This window comes from Hyperolius riggenbachi, chromosome 6 (assembly GCF_040937935.1).
Source record: "Hyperolius riggenbachi isolate aHypRig1 chromosome 6, aHypRig1.pri, whole genome shotgun sequence".
NCBI lineage: Eukaryota > Metazoa > Chordata > Amphibia > Anura > Hyperoliidae > Hyperolius > Hyperolius riggenbachi.
Window position 1 is genome coordinate 50,406,414 of NC_090651.1, and position 27,020 is coordinate 50,433,433.

The 27,020-nt window shown below is 44.5% G+C and overlaps 1 protein-coding gene across 1 annotated transcript in view; it reads left to right on the plus strand.

Annotated features, from left to right (window-relative positions):
* The window catches only part of ANKRD13C (ankyrin repeat domain 13C), a 76,351-nt gene that overhangs the window by 16,512 nt on the left and 32,819 nt on the right, over nt 1-27,020 (plus strand). The window contains exon 2 of the mRNA XM_068239232.1: nt 23,227-23,268. Within this exon, the coding sequence (XP_068095333.1) occupies nt 23,227-23,268 (42 nt within the window). The remainder of the gene's footprint in view (nt 1-23,226; nt 23,269-27,020) is intronic.

Here is a 27,020-nt window from a genome sequence, read left to right on the forward strand (position 1 = left end):
TAGTGATCAGCAAAGAGTGGGTTCAGAGTCGGGTCAGGTCATTTGGGCCTGGGGATCAGCAGGCATCTAATAGTTGCCTGTTAAATATCAGCAGTCACGCTCCAAAGCAGTGAACTGGGTGCTTGATTCGGATAGTAGCTGTTCAGATGCCTACATGGGAAATAATAGTTGTAGACTATCAGCTACAACTAACGGTCATTTGGGCGCCGCAGTTACAGCAATAAGGAGTGGGAAGGTTAGTCTTAAACTGTACCTGAGACGAGGGTTGATATGTTTTTTTTTTATTCACATACCTGGGGCTTCCTCCAGCCCCCTCCGCACAGATTGCTCCCTCGCCGCGGTGTAAAGCCTCCTAGATCGTTCAGTATCAGCCCCGTTCTCCGCGGCCAATCGGGCGTACTGTGTCATGCGTGGTCTGACCGCGAGCTCCTGCCCCACTCCCAACGCCGTACAGGCGCAGTATGCTCCCAGTTGCAGGAGCAAGACATGGAATGCGCATGGCTGCACCTTGCCTGGCTGCGGAGAGGGGGGCTGATACCGGACAATCTACGAGGCTTTAGACCACCTCCATGTAGTATAATACAATAACCTTTCTATGGCGCTTTTCTCCCATAGGACTCAAAGTGCTTTAGTATAGGGGTTTAGCTACACAATCTACTCATAGTATTCAGTATCTGTTGACCCTTGTACAACATGGAGGTGGTAAAATTGGTCTTAATTGAAAGTGTAGACAGTACAGGTAGAAGACAGGTAGGTAGGGACTAGATGCTGGCTGAAGGTGGATTCTACGGAGCACCCCTATTAAAGCTGTGCTCACGTAGACACCAATCGTTCTCTAGCTGAAGAGAGAAGTCAGAGCACCAGCTCATGCACATAGGATTAGGCTGGTATCTCTCTCTGTGTACCGAACTGGAATGCCTGTTTGCCTGTGTGACCACCAATAAATTCCTATGTGCAGGAGCTGGTGCTCCAAATGTGTGTACCAGGTTTTAGACACTTGAATTGTGTGTGTGTGTGTGTGTGGTGGTTATTGTTATGGTGCCCATACATCTAATGACCATGAGTCAGATCTCCCTCTGATCAGAGAGGTCTGTTGGGTGCCCATACACTTCAGGCCGATTCCCAATTGATTTCAGCATGAGATCTTTTGGGCCTTGTGCCGCTGTCTCTGCTGATGTTCCTCCAAATGTTATGGTTATAAGTGCCTATGCATTAAAATATCTCATCTGCCCGCTGCCCCTGCAAGTCAACCAGTTGTTGTACCGCATTTGCGTCCCACGGACTGCAGCTCATAGCACATGACACATGTTATGTTTGTTGGTTGCAATACCGTGCGCCGTTACCATCGTGCACCGGTTTGACTACATCAGCCCGAGATTTCCCTGCATGTCCGATCGATACATTCACCCAATTTCGGTCTGAAATCAGTCAAGTTGTCAATCGGCATGCTTGTTGTGGCACCAATTTTCATCCGATTTGATAGTGATGATCAAATCAGGTCGATCAGCCGCCAAATTGCCAACTTTTTCTGCTTTCTTACTGGCTGACAATGATTTAGAAAGAATTGTTTACATTAAATTTTTCATTGTAAAAGCATTTTCCAACATTTAATTGATTTAGTCAGCCCATCCCTGTTTGCCAGAACATTAGAAATCAGTTGATACTTTGGGGAAAATGCTACAGTGGCGAGAAAACTGGACCAGTTGAAGCACAGGTATCAGAATACTTGTTTCATTCAATAGCGGAAACTTGCTTGACTGAACATCTTCTCCAGTTTCAATTGCTGCTGGGAAGTTTCTGCCAGAAGTGCTGCTTACACTAGACACTTTGCAATGCACAGACTTATGCTCAGTAGGGAGGTAATTATGTACATTTCCCCCCACAGTTAAAGATTTATATTCTAAAGGCTCGTACACACGCCTGACTGCAGCCAACGACTGGTCCGTCGGCGGGTTTTCAGCAGACAGTACAGCGTGTGTGTAGTCTGTCGGCGGACTGATAAGGCTGTTTCTGAATGATCCGTCCAGCTGGTTAAGTATAATAAAGTTTTATAAAAAAAAAAAAACACGAAGCACTGGGGATTCGCCATCGCCCTTGGAATTGCTACATACAGCGCTGTGGCGATTTTAAACCCCTTATGTGACTTGATGTCAAGGCCAGGGCTGTGGAGTCGGAGCAATTTTGGGTTCCTGGAGTTGGGAAAAAATGCACCGACTCCTAATTAATTTGTAACTGTAATTAAAATAGAAAATATATAAAATGTTCTATTTTTTAGATAAGTCATTATAAATAATTTATATATTCAGTATATATACAGTAATAGCTGTGCTTAGTCCACGAAAATGAAATAAACCAATCAAAATAAAACCTGATGATATGGGATCGAACCTGCGAAATGCGTTGCATATTTGGGGTTCATAAATAAAATATATTGACTGTCTTTACTACAGTCGTTGTGTCTACTTGGAGGAGGTAAGTCCACCACTACCTCCTCTATTTACTAAGAATTTGTTTTTTTTAAGCTCATTTAGCTTCCTTTTATCCTTTTGGCGCCTCTGTTCTCCTGCATAATATTGAGTCCACCCTGGGTGGAGGGTTGAACCTCCTTTTACTCATCTACAGAGAGCGACTTCTTATTCCTGAGTGGGGTCAGGAAAATGTCCCCACCTGCCTTTACAGTGGATGCCTAATGGTAACCCTGGTTTGTGAGTATTAATATTTACTCTATCTAGTAACCATTTACCAGTACATATTACACTATTGGGGCTCTTGGTGTTCCTTGTTTTTAAAATTAGTTACTTGTGCTGCTTCAATAATGCAGTCCCTGTATTTTTAAAGTCAGATATACACATCTAATTGTGACTGTACAGTATATATGATGTGTACACAGGAATCTTATATATACTAAATATCATCTATGCTGTAAGAATAAAGCCTGATGTGTAACTGTGTCACTAATAGATGGTCAAGAGAGATGCAAATAATTCTGCGTTGATGCTGATTTATGCAAATGTATGCACTCTCTTTGCTCATGAAATCAAATAATTTGATATGTTAAAATTTGGTTTGGTGACTGCAAATGAAAGGGTACCTGAGACGGATGAAAAGAGTTTTCTTTTTTTATACATACCTGGTGCTTCGTCCAGCCCCCTTCAGGCCAATCAGTCCCTTGCTGTCCACCTCCACCACCTGGAACTTCTGCAATGAGTCCCGGTAATTCAGCCAGTCAGCGCAGTCTGGCCACGTGCTGCTCCCACAGCCAGGAACACTCCCCACAGAGCTGGAGGGAATCCACTGAGAATGTTGTGCACATTGAACACAGAGGTGTTGTCTATCACCCATAAACCTGGTTCAGATTGTGCATGAAGAATGTGTAATAGAGGAAGAATCTCCTTATTCCCATGCAGAGTACCTGCACAGCACTCTTACATGTACCCACAGTTACATTGCCTAGGGCCTGATAGATGTTCTTTGTTCCGGTCTGTACCTTTTACAAGTACTCTTACCAAGGACTAGTTTTAGACTAAAGGGAATAAATATAGCAGTCTCCATATCCTTCTCACTTCAGTTGTCTTGTAAAATTCCTAAGTGTTGGCAGTTAAGAGACAAATTTCAGGTTACATACTTTCAATCAACAAGATTGTAATATGCAAATTAAAGGAGTCTGGAGTCGGTGGAATCCTAAACTGAGGAGTCGGAGTCTGTGGATTTTTAGACCGACTCCACAGCCCTGGTCAAGGCAGTGAAAGTTTGTATTCTTTCGCACCTGAAGTGAGAGGCATATGGAAGCTGCCATATTTTTTTTTTTTAAACAATGCAAATTGCCTGACTGTCCTGCTGATCCTCTGCCTCTTAAAAGCAGCTCCTGGCTTCAAATAGCTGAAAAAAGGGCTGCCATGTTTCAGTTCAAAAACTCCTGCTGCTTTTACAATGTCTTATCCAGGCTAGGTGTGAAATTCTTCAAGTGTGTCTTATGTTTTCTGTTTAAAGTACAATGGGGAAGTGTTTTTGTGGTCAATTAAGTCTGAGGTGATTTCTTATCAGCCTTCCATCATCTGTTGATCTCCGTCAGCAGGTCCTTTCACTGACGCAAGAAGTGTGTATTTTAACCCTTAAATGTAAAAAGATGATGTAAAATGAAAGGTTTTTTTTTTTAATAATAAACCACATTTTTAGAATGCATTTTTAATTTGCTATAGAGCTGCACTGGGTGTTAAAAATGATGCTCGGTTCACTTTAATTCTGGTTTCCACTCCGCAGCGCTATTCCTCCCCCCCTCCCTCTCCTTCCCTCCCTCTCCTCCTTACTAAGGGCGGTAAAGGACGGCGATCCGTCCTGTACCGCCTCTGATAGGCTTCAGCCTATCAGATGCTGGCGATCCCCGGCCAATCAGAGGCCAGGGATCGCCGATCTCCTTTATGGCGCTGCTGCAACAGCACCGCCGTGCGACGTAAACACCGGGGATTTCTTCCCCGCGTGTTTACATTTTGCCTGCGAGCCTTGTCGGAGGCTCGCAGGCTGTTCACGGAGACTCCCTCCGTGAACTGACATGGAAGAATGGCCGTTTCCATGGAAATACAGGAAAGACCAGCCACGACTGGTCGTTAAGTGGTTAAGAAACTCCAGTTGTTATCTATGCAAAAAAGCCATTGAGCTCCACAACTTTCAAAGTCACAGAGAGCTCTGTCTTCTGAAGCTTATCTCAAGTGTCTGACACTGTTGTTTGTTTGTTTTTCTCCAGAGAGCAGTTCAAAAGTTCACTGGCCGGCTCTATAAAATCATTTAGAATGCTGAGTAGTGTGTAAACTGCAAATATTAGAGAATGATGCAATGTTATTAAAAAAAGATATAATTGAAAATAAAAATGAGAATATTTTCTTTGCTACTAATGTTCTAGTAATTATCCATACTACGCATACAATTCATTACATCATATTTTGTTTTTTCACTTCAGTGTCTCTAGCAATCGTCAGCGATTAGCGGTAAACGCCTGCTAATCACCTAAGCGTGAATAAGCCATTGCAGAGATGCGAGTACGCATCCGAATCCCCGTACTTATGTATTTCGTAAAATGAAAGACTGCATGCGATTCGGACAGCATGCAATTACTGGAATAGGCAGCATTTCCCTGTGCAGTGAAAACGCTGTGTATTCCGCTCAAGTGGAAACAGACCTGGATACTTTTAGCCATAGAACATGAACAAGTTTGTAGATGAGATGTTTGACTAGATTTGCCACATGCTAGTTTCAGGTGTGTGATTCAGACACTACTGATGCATGATCAGCAGCAAAGCCTACAATAGGAGTGGCACTCACTTAGTGATAGTGTGCCCAAGCAGTGTTCTCCCCAGGCTCTTTTAGCCGGGTGCTCCACCCGGCTAGATTTGGTGACCACCCGGCTGTCATCGGCTCACCTTCTCACCTCCTCCTATGCTGTAAGCACAGTTGCCCTGCATTTTCATCTCGTCCCACCCGGCTGCTTTTTCATGCCACCCGGCTACTATTTCATGCCACCCGGCTGGAAAAAAATTCTGGGGAGAACACTGCCAAGCCTCAACGGACCTCTGCACCACTTGGTCCACACAGTAGATAGGGATAGGATGGAGGCTGGCACTGCAGTAATACAAGCTTTTTTATTGAGAACACAATAAAATCATAGGGCTATGAGGCGCATAGCCGCATAGTCCTATGATTTTGTTAACTCAATACAAGAGCTTGTATTACTGCAGTGCCAGCCTCCATCCTATCCTTATCTGAAATATCAGCAGGACAGCCCAGCAACTTGTATTGTTTAAAAGGAAATAAATATGACAGCCTTCATATCCCTCTCACTTCAGTTGTCCTTTAAATGCTAATCTGTAGTTTTGTTACTTGTGATGTAGGTTAGTTACTGGTATAACGAACAAAAAATCGACACGTGTATGGTCACCTTTAGGTGGTCTCTGTCACTGTAAAGGCACATAACTGGACTTTGTCTCCAATTTTCCATCTGGTTAACCTTTTAACTTTATTATAATGCCATAAATTTTAGTTAAAGATTTATGTAAATTCTAAATAGAGGAAGCTTTTTCAAAGCGTGGGTTACTGTAGGTTAGCAATTCACTTGTAAAGGGAAAGTATATAGGAATTTTGTTGCTTTTTTTTAGCGTATTCCTGAGTGAAGCCAAAATATAAATTGTATTGGAGACAATAACAAAATTTTACGTTCTTTTTCTCCTGGTGTAAATGCTTAAAGTGAACCTTAAGCCGGAAAAAATGAGTTTTACTCACCTGGGGCTTCCCCCAGCCACCTGCAGCGGAATCGGTGCCCTCACAGTGTCCCTCCGATCCTCCCGTCCCCGCCGGTGGCTACTTCCGGTTTCGCCGTCTGTCAGGCTGGGAACGCGAGTGATTCTTCGTGTTCCCAGCAACAATATCGCCCCCTATGCTGCTATTGTGGCAAGGAAGGCAACTTTTTCTATTTTTTTTTTTCCTTTTTACCTTCCTTGTAACTTACAATGTTGGTGTGGTTTGGCTTGTCTTGGTATTTGCCAGTATTTCCTGTTTTTTATCTGAAGACTATTAGATTAAGGCGGGGCTTACAAACTTTCCAGTTGTGCTTCTGTAGGGGGCGGAGCCAGTATCTCTCTGACTTGGTTGATTTCTAGAAATGCCGTTATGTGTAACATGGCTTTTTTTCCTCGAGTACCCTCCCTTTCAGTGGCTGTTGGGTTGGTTGGGATTAGTCACCCTTTGCTGATTTTTAGCTTCTGTGGGAGAGCCTTCTGTTCGTTCTGTTTCCTTTCTGCACGTAGAGCCATACTGTGACATTCTCTCTGAATCAGTGCAGCTATTTTTACGCACAAATGATTCTGGGCACGTTTTCACAGAACAGAATAAATTGCCGCCGTTGTTACAATTATTTTTTGCTAATTGACCTCGGTGCTTTCACGTCTCTCTGTACCCTGGAGAGCGAGCAGCCGCTGGACGCCTTTTAAAAGTCAATAGTACAAAGTATCCCATAGAGAGACGTCTAAATGAAGGCGTAATGAATTTCCTGCCAGGTCTTCCTGCAGAGAACGTTACTCGATCACTACCGATCTGCTGCCCGGACTAATGCAGCATCCCGCTCCAGCAGCATTTGTGACAGCCCTGCTACTGCTGGCAGAGTGCCACGCATTACACTGCTAAGCCATGTAAGTAAGAGATTGCCAGGCAGTTCAGCTTTCTAGGGAACAGTTGTGTATCAGCATGTTGGCTCACTATGGTTGCTTCTGTGGTCGGACTCCGCTATAAGGGAGTCCAGACTGCAGAGTGGCTACCACTGTTCTCTGTATGGTTTGTTTTTCAGAACAAGCCAGTAGAGGGAATTGTAAGACTATATATTACCGGTTAAAGGGAACCTGAGGTGAGGGGGATATGGAGGCTGCCATATTTATTTCTTTGTAAACAAGGCCAGTTGCCCGGCAGCCCTGTTCATCTTCTGGTATAAGTAGTGTCTGAGTGAAAACCCTGTAACAAGCGTATGGCCAATATGGCAATTGGCTCTGAAAAGCGCACAAAATCGTACCTAGTGTGCAGGGCTGTGGAGTCGGGGCAATGTTGGGTGCCTGAAGTCGGAGTCGGGAAAAAATGCACTGACTCCTAATGAATTTAAACTGTAATTAAAATAGAAAATATGGTAAAATGTCCGATTTCTCAGATAATAGTCATCACAAATAATTTATACATGCAGTAATAGCTGTGCTTAGTCCAAAAAAATGAAATAAACCAATCAAAATTAGTTACTTGTGCTGCTTCAATAAAGCAGTCCCCGTATTTTTAAAGTCAGATATACATATCTGATTGTGACAGTATATATGATGTGTACACAGGAATCTCTTATATATACGAAATAACATTTATGCTGTAAGTATAAAGCCTGATGTGTAGCAGTGTCACCAATAGAGATGGTCAATGAGATAATTCTGCATTGATTCTGATTTATGCAAATGTGTCTTTGCTTATGAAATTAAATAATTAGATATGTTAAAATTTTGTTTGGTGACTACGAATTAAATGGTACCAGAGAAGGATGAAAAAGTTTTATACATACCTGGGGCTTCTTCCAGTCCCCTTCAGGCCAATCAGTCCCTCGCTGTCCACCTCCACCACCTGGATCTTCTGCTATGAGTCCTGGTAATTCAGCCAGTCAGCACAGTCCGGCCGCATGCCGCTCCCACAGCCAGGAACATTCTGCACCTGCGCAACAGTGCTGCGCAGGTGTAGTACGCTCCTGGCGGCGGAGTGTGTGCATGCGCACTACGCCAGACTGGCTCAAATACCTGGACTCATAGCAGAAGATCCAGGTGGCGGAGGAGGACAGCGAGGGACTGATTAGCCTGAAGGGGGCTGGAGGAAGCCCCAGGTATGTATACAACTTTAATTTCATCTGTCTCAGGTTTACTTTAACAAAAATAGTACTATACTCTACATATGCACTCCCCACAGAGCTGCAGGGAATCCACTGAGAATGTTGTCTATCACCCATAAACCACCTTATTCCCCTGCAGAGTACCTGCACATCACTCTTACATGTACCCACAGTTACATTGCCTAGGGCCTGATATTCTTTGTTCCGGCCTGTACTTTTTACAAGTACTCTTACCAAGGACTACGGTGTTCTCCCCAGAAATTTTTTCCAGCCGGGTGGCATGAAAAAGTAGCCGGGTGGCATTAAAAAGTAGCCGGGTGGGGCAAGATGAGAGAATGCAGGGCCGGTGCTTCTGTGTGCAACTCTCCTTACAGAATAGGAGGAGGTCAGCTGATGACAGCTGGGTGCTCACCAAAACTAGCCGGGTGGAGCACCCGGCTAAAACACTGGACTAGTTTGTCTATGACTAAAGGGAATACATATGGCAGTCTCCATATCCTTCTCACTTCAGTTGTCTTTTAAAATTCCTAAGCGTTGGCAGTTATGAGACAAATTTCATGTTCCATACTTTAAATCAACAACATTGTAATATGCAAATTAGAGGAGTCAGTCGGTGGAATCCTAAACTGAGGAGTCGGAGTTGGTGGTTTTTTGTACCGACTCCACAGCCCTGCTAGTGTGCATGGGGCGTAAGTTCAGGTTACCATTCAGGGGTGAGAGGCAGTGGGAGGAGCTTATAACTCCAGGGCAGCCACTTCTGTGCTCTATTTGCACCCTGTCTCCCTGCACTGTGTGCTTAGTAAATATGCTGTTTCTGGTTTTCCTCATGCAGACAGAATACCAGAAACCCCAGTCATTACTCCTCTGTCTGAAATATTTATATCAAGTGCTGTTTAAACTTTTATTGGAAGAACTTCTCTACTGCCCCAGATCTGTCAGCCTGCATATGCAGATGGTTCTCAGGATTTCCATGGCATCCCCACATTGCTTCCCTTAGCCAGTGATTTCTAATTAGGATTTTTTCTTTATGATGTCGGCATACTGACTTCTTACATCTTGCCTGCATCTTATCAGTTTGATGAAGGTGTTTTGCTTGTGAGAGCTGAAAGGAGACAAACTCTATCCTTTGAACTTCATTTTGGTAGTTGGGGAAGCCTGTGTCAATTTTTAAAGGGTATCTGAGGTGAGAGGGATATGGAGGCTGACATGTTTATTTCCTTTTAAATAATGCACATTGCCTGCCTGTTCTTCTAATCCTCTGCCTCTAAAACTTTTAGCTATAGACCCTGAACAAGTCTGCAGATCAGATGTCTGACACATCTGACAAAATTAGCCACATGATTTTTTTTAGGTGTGTGATTTAGACCTTAACCACTTCCTATCCCATGATGTGAAAATAAGTCTGCACTCCCCTCTCTACAAAATCCTAGATAACACTGTTTGTTTATCTCTGAGCTAATAACAATGCTACACCCTTGTAAAGGAATGACAGCAAGCCCCTTTCTTCCTCCCAGGGATTTCAATGGCAGGATTAAAGTGTAAAACATTCCAGGAGCAGACAGATGTAACAAGAGAGTATATACAGGGAGTGCAGAATTAGGCAAATGAGTATTTTGACCACATCATCCTCTTTATGCATGTTGTCTTACTCCAAGCTGTATAGGCTCGAAAGCCTACTACCAATTAAGCATATTAGGTAATGTGCATCTCTGTAATGAGAAGGGGTGTGGTCTAATGACATAAACACCCTATATCAGGTGTGCATAATTATTTGGCAACTTCCTTTCCTTTGGCAAAATGGGTCAAAAGAAGGACTTGACAGGCTCAGAAAAGTAAAAAATAGTGAGATATATTGCAGAGGGATACAGCACTCTTAAAATTGCAAAGCTTCTGAAGCGTGATCATGGAACAATCAAGCGTTTCATTCAAAATAGTCAACAGGGTCGCAAGAAGCATGTGGAAAAACCAAGGCGCAAAATAACTGCCCATGAACTGATAAAAGTCAAGCGTGCAGCTGCCAAGATGCCACTTGCCACCAGTTTGGCCATATTTCAGAGCTGCAACATCACTGGAGTGCCCAAAAGCACAAGGTGTGCAGTACTCAGAGACATGGCCAAGGTAAGAAAGGCTGAAAGACGACCACCACTGAACAAGACACACAAGCTGAAACGTCAAGACTGGGCCAAGAAATATCTCAAGACTGATTTTTCTAAGGTTTTATGGACTGATGAAATGAGTGAGTCTTGATGGGCCAGATGGATAGGCCCGTGGCTGGATTGGTAAAGGGCAGAGAGCTCCAGTCCGACTCGGACGCTAGCAAGGTGGAGGTGGAGTACTGGTTTGGGCTGGTATCATCAAAGATGAGCTTGTGGGGCCTTTTCAGGTTGAGGATGGAGTCTAGCTCAACTCCCAGTCCTACTGCCAGTTTCTGGAAGACACCTTCTTCAAGCAGTGGTACAGGAAGAAGTCTGCATCCTTCAAGAAAAACATGATTTTCATGCAGGACAATGCTCCATCACACGCGTCCAAGTACTCCACAGCGTGGCTGGCAAGAAAGGGTATAAAAGAAGAAAAACTAATGACATGGCATCCTTGTTCACCTGATCTGAACCCCATTGAGAACTTGTGGTCCATCATAAAATGTGAGATTTACAAGGAGGGAAAACAGTACACCTCTCTGAACAGTGTCTGGGAGGCTGTGGTTGCTGCTGCACGCAATGTTGATGGTGAACAGATCAAAACACTGACAGAATCCATGGATGGCAGGCTTGAGTGTCCTTGCAAAGAAAGGTGGCTATATTGGTCACCAATTTGTTTTTGTTTTGTTTTTGAATGTCAGAAATGTATATTTGTGAATGTTGAGATGTTATATTGGTTTCACTGGTAAAAATAATTGAAATGGGTATATATTTGTTTCTTGTTAAGTTGGCTAATAATTATGCACAGTAATAGTCACCTGCACAAACACATATCCCCCTAAAATAGCTAAAACTAAAAACTACTTTCAAAAATATTCAGCTTTGATATTGAGTTTTTTGGGTTCATTGAGAACATGGTTGTTGTTCAATAATAAAATTATTCCTCAAATACAACTTGCCTAATAATTCTGCACTCCCTGTACAATGTGTTACTAACAGGGCTGTGGAGTCGGAGTCGGGGCAATTTTGGTCACCTGGAGCATGTGACTCGAAGTGTAATGGAGCTTTCAGTTGGCTGCATTAAATAGTTGTTGTTTTTTTAAAATTAAAAAAAAAACGTCCGGTCGCCAGCCTGGCGATCTTAATAGAACGCCAGGCAGGTTAAGGAGACAGTGAAATGAGTGGCAGTGTAATAGGAGGTAGTGAAATAAACAGCCTCACCTACTTTTGAAAACCATGCCTCCTGCAAAATAAATGCAGGGGTTCCTCCAGATCAAAAAATTGTTTACATGGGGTTCCTTGAGATCCAAAAGTAATTTGCAGGGTTCTGCCAGGGTAAAAAGGTTGAGAAAGGCTGCTATAATGTATGAAAGTGGAAAAAAGCCTAATTTGCCCTAAATTAAACAATATATAGATGGTTTTGTTGTGATAAAGTTATTGCCAAAGTAATCAGAGCTGAGGTAAACTGTGAAAATGGCCAGGGTAGGGAAGTGGTTAATAACCAGAAATATCAGCAGGACTGCCAGGCAACTAGTATTGTTTAAAAGGAAATTAATTTGGCAACCTCCATAGGTCTCACCTCTGGTTCCTTTTTAATTGCGATCTTGGTTCTTGTTTGGGTTTCTCCCCCCTTCCTGTTCCGGTGATGAGGTCACAGAGAACAGGGTATTTGGGATAAAGTCACTCTGGAGACAGAGGGGAGAAGGGACCTTTTCCACTAATTGCATCTGCTTTCCCAATCGCAACACTGCAATGATCATGTAAATCGCTGTGCTCTTTTTCCACCAGCACAATTTTTTTTCCCCCAGAATGCCAATCGTCGTGCGTTTGTACTCATTGGATCATAGCGTGATTACAGGTAGTGGAAATAAACAGAAACACAATCGCATCACAGCGCAGTTTTGCATGTAATTGTGTTTCCTAGTGGAAAAGAGCCTTCAGCACTGTGGAAAAAAAGGCTTATAATCCAGGTGGTTTTGCTTTGCTGTTTCTCTTTGCACCTTGTTCTTCTTTTGTATAGCATGTAAAGGTGTTGAGGTAATCATTTCTGTCAGTTTCCTATTGAGTGATTCTGACCCACTGACAAATTTTGCCTTTTTTTTTTTTTTTTTCTTCCTCTAAATGGCTTTAATAAGAAAACTGGTGTTACCAAGGACCGGAAATTAGCTATTGCAATAAAAACCAGGAGCATCTAACTACTCCCCATCTTATGCCTGGTGCACACCATGCAATATCCTGTCAGATCATCCTGTCAAACTGACAGGATGACAGATTTGTTTAGATCTCCGATCGTTTTCCATTCACTTCTTTATAAAATTGATGGGTAAATCGATGGGAAACCTGATCAGATCTGTCTTAACCACTTGCCGACCACGCACTCATACCGCGCGTCGGCAAAGTGGCAGCTGCAGGACCAGCGATGCAGATCTGCGTCGCCGGCTGCAGGCTAATTAATCAGGAAGCAGCCACTCGTGCAAGCGGCTGCTTCCTGTCAATTCACGGCGGGGGGCTCCGTGAATAGCCTGCGGGCTGCCGATCGCGGCTCGCAGGCTAAATGTAAACACAAGCGGAAATAATCCGCTTTGTTTACATTTGTACAACGCTGCTAACAGTAGCAGCGTTGTACTGGATCAGCGATCCCCGGCCAATCAGTGGCCGGGGATCGCTGTCACATGACAGGCAGGAGCCTGTTAGAGGCTGCACAGGACAGATCCGTTCCTGTGCAGCCTCGGATCTCCGGGGAAGGAAGGGAAGAGACGGAGAGGGGGATTCCTGTGGTGGAGGGGGCTTTGAGGTGCCCCCCCCGCCAGCCACACACAGGTAGGCGCATCACCTGGTGGGGAAAAATGGGGGGCGATCTGGTCGCTCTGCCTGGTGTTTGATCTGTGCTGGGGGCTGTAGAGCCCACCCAGCACAGATCAGCAAATACAGCGCTGGTCCTTAAGGGGGGGTAAAGGCTGGGTCATCAAGTGGTTAAATTATCGATTTGACCCATCGATACAACAGGAAGTTGCATGGTTTGTCCCCAGCATTATGAGTATTGGACTAGTTCCATCTGAACAGGAAGTGATAAATACTCCTGAGGATAACACAAGACAGTGATAACAATCCTAAAGAGATTGTTACCCATTAGTATGCTATAAAAACTACCGCAACACTTCACCCTGAATTTGTTTTGAAGCATCCTTGGGCGGACATGAGATGAAAGTGAGTTCAGTCCTACTTGCATCTTGCCTGTGTGCATTTTTTTTATTTTGTATTGCAAGGCTTTAACATCTATGCGCATGAGGCAGTACAGAAGTGAATATGTGGCTCTCCTGAAAAGTATATAGACTCCTGAAAAGTAAATAGAAGGCAAAACACTTTTTATCTGTCTGAACAGAGACTCCTGATAAGGACATAGGGCTAAATTCACAAAGCTTTACTGCATGGGGAAATGAAAAAAAAAGTCAAATACTGAATGCACACATTCACAAAAATAGTTTCCTTGGAAACTCTGCGGTAAAGGTTTTTGTCTTTTATAATTTTCATTCAATAAATCACTTTTTTTTTTTTTTTTTTTTTTTTTTTGTTCATAAAAATATTACTTTTCAAATTTACAAAGCGAAAAGATGTACATTGAATCTGTAAATGCTGAATTATAATACCGCCACACTACACCTGTTTTATATAAACTTGGGTTTGTGAAGAGTCAAGACAGTTGGAATGTTTCAGCTCCCTTCTTTCTGTCACTCCACTGAGTTCTGCCTTCATCTTCTACACGACATCTAGCGCCAAACCATGCTTGTGACTTTTATGACGCCACTAGCATAAATCCCCACCAATGCACCTGAACATTAAAAAAAATGGCTGAATGAATAATGACTCTGAGGCCCGGAACTCACTAGAAAGTACATTCCTAAGCTGTTTCTCAAGGTGCATACACACATCAGACCATAGTCTTTGGAAAATGAAAGATCACAGACCAATTTTACCCCCTTCCATGTAGTATGAGAGCCATACCTACACAGTCTATTCTATTGAGCTGAACTCCCCATCAGATAGAAATCTTTGCAAGATGCTGCACACACAGATGCTGTACACAAAGATGCTGTAGACATTCAAAAGATCAGTATCTGCAAAAGATCTGTTCCTGCAAAAGATCCATTCCTGCAAAATGCATTCATAGTCTATAACTGCAGATCCTCATACACACCTTGTTTAACAGACATTCATCTGCAGATCAGATCCACCAGGATGGATTTTCAGATCTGCAGATGATTGTCTGATCTGCAGATGGATGTCAGTTAAACAAGGTGTGTATGATGATCTGCAGATCTCATAGACTATGAATGCATTTTGCAGGAACTGATCTTTTGCAGAAACGGATCTTTTGCTGATACTGATATTTTGAATGTGTACAGCATCTTTGTGTGCAGCATCTTGCAAAGATTTCTATCTGATGGGGAGTTCAGCTCAATAGAATAGACTGTGTAGACCTGGGATGTCAAACCAGTCCTTGGAGGTCCAAGGTCCTCACACATTTTGGACACAGCTCAAATTAATTGATGGGTCTGAATCAGGAAAGGTGTGGTCCATCAGGCAGAACACATTCCTCTCTTTCTCAGTCCATCCTAAACACTGGCATGGATCTGCCCCTCCGGGCCTGGAGTTCGACACCTGTGGTGTAGACTATGCTCATATACCACATGGAAGTGGGGGTAAAATTGGTCTGTGATCTTTCATTTTCCAAAGACTATGGTCTGATGTGTGTATGCACCCTAAGAGCTTGTGATTTGAAAAGCTCTTGCTAGTGTAATGCTGTGGGTGTAATCCCACTAGAGGGATGTGATTTTATAAAAATCCCCCATAGCATTGTATTAGCAGAAGCTTTTCAAATCACTCGCGCTTAAATAAGGCTGCTAGTGGGTTTGAGCACTAAAGGGGCCCATACACTGGTCGATTTCAGCCATCTATCAATCATTTCTATCGAATCGATTGATCGTAAATCTATTAGATCTATTTGTGGCCGATTTCGATCGATTTGATCTATCTGACAAGATGGAAAATCTAGGTCGATCTGCAGCTGGCAGCAGATCGATGGCCCATAGAGTTGCATTGGATCTAATTTATTTATTTGTTGTATTTACTAAGCGCCAACATATTACGCAGCGCTGGACAATAAATAGGGATCTAATGGTCCAATAATGCATTTAGATCACTTTCCAATAGATTTCATTCTGAAATCTATTGGAAATCTGTTCCTAGTGTGTGGCGCACATCAGATTCCTGTCAGATTCGACTCGACAGGCATCTGACAGAAATCAATCTGATGGTCGAATCTGCTGCAAATCTATGTGTATGGCCACCTTAAAGCTGGCCATACACTGGCCCGATTTACAGCCGTTTCGACAGCAGATTCGATCACTGGGATCGAATCTGCTGCCAATCGTTCGCGCTACACGCCGAATTTCGATCCATTTCGTCCGATCCCGTCGATCGCGCCGTGCGGAAAATAACCGTCGATCGCCCGCGGGTAAAGAGCGCATCGCTCTTTACCTGCGGCTCTATTGCGGGACGACCGACGCAATAGAGCCGCATACATTACCTGCTCCGCCGGCGCGACTACCCCCGCTCGTCTCCGCTCTGGTCTCCGGCATGCCTTCACTTATTCCTGCCCGGCAGGAAGTTTAAACAGTAGAGGGCGCTCTACTGTTTAAACTTCCTGCCGGGCAGGAAGAAGTGAAGCATGCTGGAGCCGGAGACCAGAGCGGAGACGGAGAAGAGCAGAGAGAGACCCGGGAGTCGCGCCGGCGGAGCAGGTAATGTATGCGGCGCGGGGGGGGGGGGGGGGGGGAGCGGCGGCAGCAGCAGCACCACCACCACAACAGATTGTGATCGGTTTCAGGCTGAAATCGGTTCACAATCTGTTTGCGGTAAAGGTGGCCATACGATCCCTCTCTGATCAGATTCGATCAGATAGGGATCTGTCTGTTGGTCGAATCTGATGGCAAATCGACCAGTGTATGGCCACCTTAACAGTATTTTATCAACCAGATTCAGTAAATTGCAGCATGACAAACGCCTACCGAATGCACTTCACATTCAAGTGGGTTTTGAATACTAGTTTCTCATGCAGAGTTTGGCGTTTGATAAGTGAGTGATAATTTACTGAACACTTTCAAACATTGATAAGTGTCTGAACTCCGCCCATTGTGCTGAAAACTTCAATTGGTACATAAATCTCTCTCTCCTGGGAACTGAATGCACTTCAGTTTACAACTACAGCTCTTAACCTAAAAATAAGAATGTGAGATTACAGGAAACCGATACTTATAACATACAATTATCTCATAAATGTATCTTCAGCTTAGGTTTCTTTTAAGTAGCGGTTTGATTATATAACTATATTTCTGTTTATTAGTAGCGCATAGTGTCAGCATTACCAAATACTATTGTTTAAAAATAGCCAGTAGGCACTAATTATGGTATGTTGACAAAATAACTCCTGCCTCTCTACTCCCTCTGCCAAGGCAGAAGATGAACACATCAGTGTTCAAGTATGGGGTGTCTGGCAGATTAATTTCAGGCTATGAAATCCAGGTAACTGAGAAGAAACTGGAACAAAAAGAGCACCAGGAGCGACAACAGTGTAATATTTCCGGGCAATCCGGTATTAGAATATACAGTAGCAAGAAAAAGTATGTGGACCCTTTGGAATTATATTGATTTTTTTGCAAAAATTGGTCATAAAATGTGGTCTGATCTTCATCCAAGTCACAATAGACAATCACAGTCTGCTTATACTAATACCACACAAATTAATTGTTTCCATGTTTTTATTGAACACACCATGTAAACATTCACAGTGCAGATGGAAAAAGTATGTGAACCCTTGGATTTAATAACTGATTAAACCTTTGGCAACAACAGCTTAAACCAAACATTTCCTGTAGTTGCAGATCAGACGTGCACAACAGTCAGGAGTAATTCTTGACCATTCCTCTTTACAGAACTGTTTCAGTTCAGCAGTATTCTTGGGATGTCTGGTGTAAATCGCTTTCCTGAGGTCATGCCACAGCATCTCAATCAGGTTGAGTTCAGGACTCTGACTGGGCCACTCCAGAAGCCACATTTTCTTCTGTTTAAGCCATTCTGTTGATTTACTTGTATGCTTTGGGTAATTGTCCTGTTGCAACACCCATCTTCTGCTGAGCTTCCGCTGGTGGACAGATGGCCTTAAGTTCTTCAGCAAAATGTCTTGATAAATTTTAGAATTCATTTTTCCTTCCATGATAGCAATCTGTCCTAGCCCTGATGCAGCAAAGTAGCCCCAAAACAATTATCCCCCACCACCATACTTCACAGTTGGGATGAGGATTTGATGTTGGTGTGCCGAGCCTCTTTTTCTCCACACATAGTGCTATGTGTTTCTTCCAAACAACTCAACTTTGGTTTAATCTATCCACAGAATATTTTGCCAGTACTGCTGTGGAACATCCAGGTGCTATTTTGCAAACTTTAAAATGCAGCATTTTTTGGGGGGGGACAACAGTGGCTTCTAGTGTTCTCCCCAGAATTTTTTCCCAGCCAGGTGGCATGAAAAAGTAGCCGGGTGGGGCGAGATGCGAGAATGCAGGGTCGGTGCTTCTGTGTTCAACTCTGCTTACAGAATAGGAGGTGGTGAGCCGATGACTGCCGGGTGCTCACCAAAACTAGCCGGGTGGAGCAGCCGGCTAAAAGAGCCTGGGGAGAACACTGGCTTCCTCTGTGGTATCTTCCCATTAACGCCGTTCTTGTTTAGTGTTTTACGTATAATACATTCGCTAGCATGGATGTTAGCATATGCCAGAGACTTTTGTAAGGCTTTAGCTGACACTCTAGGATTCTTCTTCACCTCATTGAGCATTCTGCGCTGTGCTTTTGCAGTCATCTTTACAGGACAGCCACTCCTAGGGAGAGTAGCAGCAGTGCTGAACTTTCTCCGTTTATAGACCATTTGTCTTACCGTGGACTGATGAGCTACAAGGCTTTTGGAGATACTTCTGTAACCCTTTCCAGCTTTATGCAAATCAGCAATTCTTAAAGCGGAATATAACCCTGCATTTCAACTTTGCTCTAAAACATTATTTACAGCATATTCTATGCAAAAATATATTTATTTTTTTTACTAGACCAGCATTGGAAGGGTTAAACACAGAGGTTTAAAGTTCCGTGGAGAGATATGCAGAAGTTCAAATTGTTACATTCTATTTAGTTATATGTATCTATTGAGAAATGTTACACACTCTTTGGCTGCCCTCCAACTCCTCAGTGAGAGAGATGAGTCACATTTAACACTTGGATACATTTATGTACACAAAATGTATCTATATCAGCTTCGGATGCGTCTGCAGAAATCTCCAGGAACTTTAAAGCCCTGTGTAACCCTTCCAATGCTGGTCTAGTAAAAAAAAAATGCTTTTTGCATATAATATACTGTAAATAATGTTTTAGAGCAAAGTTAAAAATGCAGGGTTATATTCTGCTTTAATAGTAGGTCTTCTGAGAGCTCTTTTGTGCAAGGCATCATTCACATCAGGCAATGCTTCTTGGGAAAAGCAAACCCAAAACCTTTTTCTTTTTTATAGAGCTGGGCGGCTGTAACCAACACCTCCAATCTCATCTCATTGATTGGACTCGAGCTGGCTAACGCCTCACTCCAATTAGCTCTTGGAGATGTCATTAGTCTAGTGGGATCACATACTTTTTCCAACTGCACTGTGAATGTTTACATGGTGTGTTCAATAAAAACATATAAACAATTATTTGTGTGGTATTAGTTTAAGCAGACTGTGATTGTCTATTGTTGTGACTTAGATGAAGATCAGATCACATTTTATGACCAATTTGTGCAGAAATCCATACAATTCCAAAGGGTTCACATACTTTTTCTTGCTACTTGCAAACTCCGGTTGCTACAGGCAACCACAGTTTGGGGCATGTGAAGAATCGTCTTCATGTGGATATGACTGAGCTGGGTCAAAAGTGGGTTGCACGCCAGAAAATAAAGAACCACTGGATACAATTGCAGTCCAGATATAGGGGAGGAGACAATACCGGATGAGGAGGCGCCCTAGATCGTGAGAACAATAATGTAATGAGTGGAGGTAATAGGAACAGTCCTACCTCATTCATGTAAGGAGGTTTAAAGAGGAGCTGTTAGGTATACGGTCTCAGAGAAAAAAAAACACATATATCAGTAGCTAAAGGTTGGCTGTACTTACATTACATATGCATTTCACTGTCCACGTTTGGATTTCACAGAATTTTTATATAGTATTTGCAGAGAATGATGCTCATGGCAGGTTCCATTATTGTCTGTCTCCTATGAAGCCAAATGTGTCGTCATGTCCTCCCTGCTTCCTGATGATTCCACTCAGAAAAAAGACAACACTACTGTGCAGTGAATATTAATTAGCCATGAGGCTAGGAACAATAGCGGACTCATACAGTATACTCTGCCCGGAGATTTTTCAGTGCTGCGAGTTACACACTGTTGTAACATGAGCCTGTAACTTCTCACTAGCAGCCGAGGGGAGGACCCAAGGTGGGGAAAAGCAGCCCCAGAATGCTTTGCAGTATGGTATGCGCCCTCTCGTCCTTTTAAGAGCTTGGGTCTAACAGCATTGCTGTTCAGCACACATCAAAAGTAAGAGAGATTTTTAACTTCAGTATTTCCTTTTTGACTTCCTTCTAAACTGTTTAACACAGGAGAATAGAGGTTTAAATTAGCTTTTGCAGCCTGACAGTTACTCTTTAAGAATTTTGACACCATAAATGGACAATGCGTTTCGCAGGACCTGCCTGCTTCTTAAAGAGGCTCAGAGACGAAGAATACTAAAGCTCTGATACTTACCCGTGGCTCTCTCCCACCCCATAAACACATCTAAGTCCCACGCTGTCTTCCCGCGATCTGCTGTTCAGCAGTGGCGAGCCCCGGTAACAGGCTCAGTGACGTCAGTCCGGGGCTTCTGCGCGGGAGGTCTGCGCATGCGCAGTAGACCCTGACTGGCATCGACTGAGCCTGGTAACGGAGCTCATTGAGGGAAGATGGCGTAGGACTTGTGTGTATGACTTGTGTTTTAGACATGTTTATGGGGTGGGAGAAAGCCCCGGGTAAGTATCAGAGCTTTAGTATTCTTCCTGTCTGAGTCTCTTTAAGGTCAATATACGACAGTCTGTCCTCTGTATCATCCATGCTCAGCGCTGCGAGCCTGGATGATACGGAGGACAGACACTGTCTTTTATTGACCTGAAGAAGCAGGCATGTTCCGCGAAACAAATTGTGTAATTTTGGTGTCAGAATTCTTAATCCATCTTACACGAGGTAGCACTGTTCCTATTACTTACCACCTCATTACATTATTCTCACGATCTGGGACACCGCTTCCGTCTAGTATTAAATCAGTTAGGACACCTGAAGTGAGAGGAATATGGAGGCTGACATATTTCCTTTTTTTTTTTTTTAACAAGTTAGTTTTATTTTGTAGATAAAAACACAGAACATGGCAAACACATTCCTCCACATGCGGAGTTTGGTACATGCAAATTGTTTATAACACTGAGGTACATTAATGACATTGCTAAGAAACACTGACCTCAGCTGTCAATAGATGAAGGTAAAATGTAGGTGCCATATATATATATATATCATTGTTTTATTATCAATCATGCATCAGAGAATCTGCGCTGCCAGTTGAGGTAGCCAAGCTGGCTAGAAGAAAATCCAAGGAAGAATCCAGAAGGAGGAGAGAGCAGGAGCGAGAAAGGAAATGGGAGAGAGAGGGAGGAGGGAAGTAGGAAAGGAAAGGTAAGAGCAGATAAGAGAGAAAAGAACGGCTCCAGGGCCACTAAATACAAGACGGGTCACAATATAGCAAACCATGCCCACTTGGTATCTTGTGAGGCTAAACCATCTTAAAGGTGGTATCACTCAGGACTATTTCCTGCAGTTTCTATATTGTTATACCAGGGTGCCCAAATTTTCTGGAAGCGTTGTGGACAATTGCGATTTTTGTACGTCATTTGATATAGAGGGAGGGCAAGGTTAATTGCACGTTTCCAGTGAGAAATAGATGGCAAGGTTCCCCCTTTCCAAACCCTCAATATCTCTTTTCGTGCATAGTAACATAGAATGCGAACCAGATATTGGGTATGTTTACCACAAGAGGGGTCTGACATATTTCCTTTTAAAGTGAACCTGTAGCATGAACAATCACTTCTAGGTTTGATAAACACCTAAGTAGAAGGAAGGCTCGTTCTGGATACCATAGCGCCTTCCCAGCTCTCTGTCCTGTTGCTAAATCTGACACTTCTTCAGGGCGATTCCTAATGGCTTTGGAATTACCTGCCTCCTCGAGTATGCCCAGAGGAGCGGATCGGTACTGCACACAGTCTGGACTCGTGTATGGCGCAGTATGGATGCGCTCGTCTTCAGCAGGAATTGGGGACGAGAGTACTTCCAAAGCCTGCTGAGGAGTACCGAAGACTTAGCCGGGCACATAAGTTCACTGGAGGATAGTGGTGGAAGAAAGGGACAGAGAGAAGAGCGGGTATGCTCTTATCCACAGCCCTCCCTCTACATGGGCAAGTATCTAACCTGAAGCAACTCGGCCAGGTCACAGCTTTTAAAGTGACGATCAGATCCGGGGACTCTGCAAATTTATACTTACCTGGGGCTTCCTCTAGCCCAGGGCTGGGCAATCTTTATGCAGCCCGGACCACATGCTGCTGACCATGGGCCCATTCTTTACATTTCGACCTCCCTCCCTCCCTGCGGAGTTGAGCGGGCAGCTGGGAATCTGAAATTCGCCTTCCGTCACCAGTTCCCACGTCGCATCTCCATGGCAGGATGTGCCAGCATACTACACGCTGGCTGCCAGCATGTAATATGCTGGCAGTTACATCGTCATGTGACGTCCTGTAACCATGGAGACGACGCGGGAAGTTATGATTTGAAGGTGTAACAGCGCAAGAGGGCCGGATGCGGGCCGTAGTTTACCCAGCGGTGCTCTAGACCCATGACGTGCATTTGTTCCTTCACCGTCTTTGCCGGCAGCTCTGTTTTCCTAGAATCAGCCCTGATAATAGGAATAGTAAACGGGCCAGTCACGCTCTTCTGCGCATGCCTGGCCACGTGCCCCACCTCGCTCCCGTCCCGGGGCGTGATCGCATCTCGTGGGGCTAGAGGAAGCCCCAGGTAAGTATAAATTTGCAGTGTCCAGATCTCAGGTACACTTTAAATGAAATTTCAATGCTGAAGCTGAAATTGCACTTCTTTGTAAGCCTGCAATCAGCACTCTGTGTGGAGCATAGACTGCCTTGAACTTCCCTTCTGTCGTTTTGAGTAATTGGCTGCACGGAGTAGGAGTTTTACTGGAGTAATTTAATGACAATGACTGGCAGCAAACCTGGACACTCCATTATCACAGTCTGTGTTAGAATTCCTGTTTAATAACTGTTGTACGCATTTTACGTCCTTATATTTAAGCAAACTGGGTTAAGGTTTGTCATTAATTCCTGCCATGTATAGACTTGAACTGTCATGTCAGTGTGTGACTGTAGGAAAGAGGGAGGGAGTGATGAAGTCAGCACCACTGACTTTATGATACCACCTCTTACTTGTGCCTTCCTGTGTCCGTTCAAGCCCTGATATTTGTGTTTTTATTCCTGCAGGCAATACTCCGCTACACCTCGCCGTGATGCTGGGCAACAAAGGTAAGCTCCTTTTTATTATTCTGTTTTCCCAGAGATTGGCCAGGTCACCTTTGTGCCCAGTAGCGTAGCTTAGGAGCTCTGGGCCCCAGTGCGCTCTATACTTGATAGGCCGCAGCAGAACCTGCCAAGGACAACTGCAGTGTCGGAGAGGTCTAGGATGGGCAGGAGAACAGTCTGGTAATTAACTACTCAAAGTACAAATAATAAAGGTGGTAATTACCAGGTTAGCACTGACAAAGTGGGTTGAAGGATGGCCCCTACTGGGACCCTCTGGTTCAGGGGCCCTGGTGCAGTCGCTACCTCTGCATCACTTATTGCTATGCCACTGTTTGTGCCCAGTAAATGAAAGAACTGCAAGATGTGCTATTTGTAAACTCTCGTTATGAAGCCCTCCACTATTTTGGAGAAACTTTTCCCTGTGTGTGAAAATCACACAGCTTGTTGATTGCGGTTGATCATTCTCACTGTTTTAGGACCAGTGCTTTGTTATAACCAGAGCTATGGATTCGGTACAAAAATCTTCAGACTCCTCAGGTTATGAAACCACCGACTCCGGGTACCCAAAATGATTCTGACCTTGACTCCGACTCCTTAGTCTAATACTTACCAGGGCTGTGAATTTTGTACAAAATCATCCGACTCAGACTCCTCAGTTTATGAAATCAGACTCCTCGACTCGGACTCCAACTCCGACTCCACAACTTTAGTTATAACTGATCACCCTGTTCTGTGCATAGAGAAGGGGGTCAGCGAGTGGCTCCTTGCGGAAGTAAGGAACTGAAAGCAAGATCAGAGTGGTCACATGTAGTGTCACCTTTCACCCCTAAGTGGCGCTCTGCACGTAGCAATTTTATAGTCTGCAGCAGCAGCACTAGCATGAGAAAAGTTTCCTTCTTTTGGCTCAGGCCTTCCGTTTCACAACAACTAGCAGATGGTTTTTATTTATTGCATATTCAAATTAAAGGGGACCTGAATGCAGATCTTACTCTCTGCTCTAAAAGATAAGCAACGGTATAAGAACCTTTGCAGAAAAAAAGTCCTTGTTACAGCTTATAGAGCTTCTTCAGAGATGCTACAGTCTAGTTACGGTACTTCCTAGGAGTACAGAAAGGGTTAAAGGGCTGTGGAGTCAGAGTAATTTTGGGTACCTGTAGTCGAATGATTTATGTACCGTCTCCACAGCCCTGGTCAGCTGACAGCTTAAATTATGCTAGCTCATTATTTGCTGAGAGCGGAGTATTAGACAGGCGGTTCTCTATTAACATATACAGGGTGGATTTCTCAGTGTTCTCCCTTTCTCCTGTGCAAGAGTTCAGTTCCACTTTAATGACATATCTTTGCATACTTGCAGCACGATCCTGGACACCTACACCTTGTCCATCCATCTTTACTACTGTAAAATAATTCTAGTGGTGTTATAAGAAAATGCATATTACTAGCCCCTGAAGCTGATCATACACAAACCTGTCTGATCAGTGTACAAAATGTATAATCCCATCCGTTCAGAAGAAACTCTTCTCTTCGGCAGGCCACAAATCTCATTGATTTGCTTCTCATAGTGAATTGATCGAAATAGAAAGTTGTAAACAGTCATTTCCTTTGTGGGCTTATAGGCAGTCAATCGCTATTCAACATTTTATCATTCCAAATTGTTAAATGGAACAGTTTAGAGATTCCATTGTAAATGACCTACTTTAGAATTGATGGCATTCATTGACTTCTGAACAAATAGTGTGCTTTGCACTCTGTCATGTGATCATCACAGCTGAATGCATACTTGTGTTTGTGTGTGCTGGTAGCCATGTTTCCCCTACCTGTAGCCACACTGAGGTGACTGAGAAATGTGCAGCAAATATGTACAGTAAACTGTGTGCAGGGCATGAGGCGGCTGACTCCACATGTCACACTATGCTTGGTCACACTCTGCTGTCACAGCAGCCGTTCCTCATCACTGGAGCGGACTTTACTTGTCTGCTTATAGTGCATGATGATGTTGTACTGCTGAGAGATCTGCAATCTTACAGGGGGTCCTGGGCCTTTCTGTATGTATGTATGTATGTATGTATTTATGTATGTATTTATGTATGTATGTGTATACGCACGTACGTACGTACGCACACACGTACGTACGTACGCACACACGTACGTACGTACGCACGCACGTACGTACGTACGCACGCACGCACGCACGTACGTACGTACGCACGCACGCACGTACGTACACACACACACACACACGCACGTACGTACACACACGCACGTACGTACACACACACGCATGTACGTACACACACACGCACGTACTTACACACACGCACGTACGTACGTACACACACACACGCACGTACGTACACACACACGCACGTACGTACACACACGCACGTACGTACACACACGCACGCACGTACGTACGTACACACACACGCACGTACGTACACACACACGCACGTATGTACACGTACGTACACACACGCACGTACGTACACACACACGCACGTATGTACACGTACGTACACACACGCACGTACGTACGTACACACACACACGCACGCACGTATGTACACGTACGTACACACGCACACACACGCACGTACGTACACACGTACGTACACACACACGCACGTATGTACACGCACGTACGTACACGTACGTACACACACACGCACGTACGTACACACACGCACGTACGTACACACACGCACGTACGTACACACACACGTACGTACGCGCACGCACGCACGTACGCGCACGCACGCACGTACACGCACGTACACGCACGTACGTACACGCACGCACGTACGTACACGCACGCACGTACGTACACGCACGCACGTACGTACACGCACACACGCACGCACGTACGTACACGCACACACGTACGTACACGCACACACGCACGTACGTACACACGCACCTACGTACACACACACGCACGTACGTACACACACGCACGTACGTACACACACACGCACGTACGTACACACACACGCACGCACGTACGCACACGTACGTACGTACGCACGTCCGCACGCACGTACGCACACGTACGTACGTACGCACGCACGCACGTCCGCACGCATGCACCACACGCACACATGCACCACACGCACACATGCACCACACGCACACATGCACCACACGCACACATGCACCACACGCACACATGCACCACACGCACACATGCACCACGCACACATGCACCACACGCACACATGCACCACACGCACACATGCACCACACGCACACATGCACCACACGCACACATGCACCACACGCACACATGCACCACACGCACACATGCACCACACGCACACATGCACCACACGCACACATGCACCACACGCACACATGCACCACACGCACACATGCACCACACGCACACATGCACCACACGCACACACGCACACACGCACCACACGCACACACGCACCACACGCACACACGCACCACACGCACACACGCACACACGCACCACACACACATGCACCACACACACATGCACCACACACACATGCACCACACACACATGCACCACACACACATGCACCACACACACATGCACCACACACACACGCACCACACACACATGCACCACACACACACGCACCACACACACACGCACCACACACACACCACACACACACGCACCACACACACACGCACCACACACACACGCACCACACACACACACACACGCACCACACACACGCACCACACACACGCACCACACACACACCACACACACGCACCAC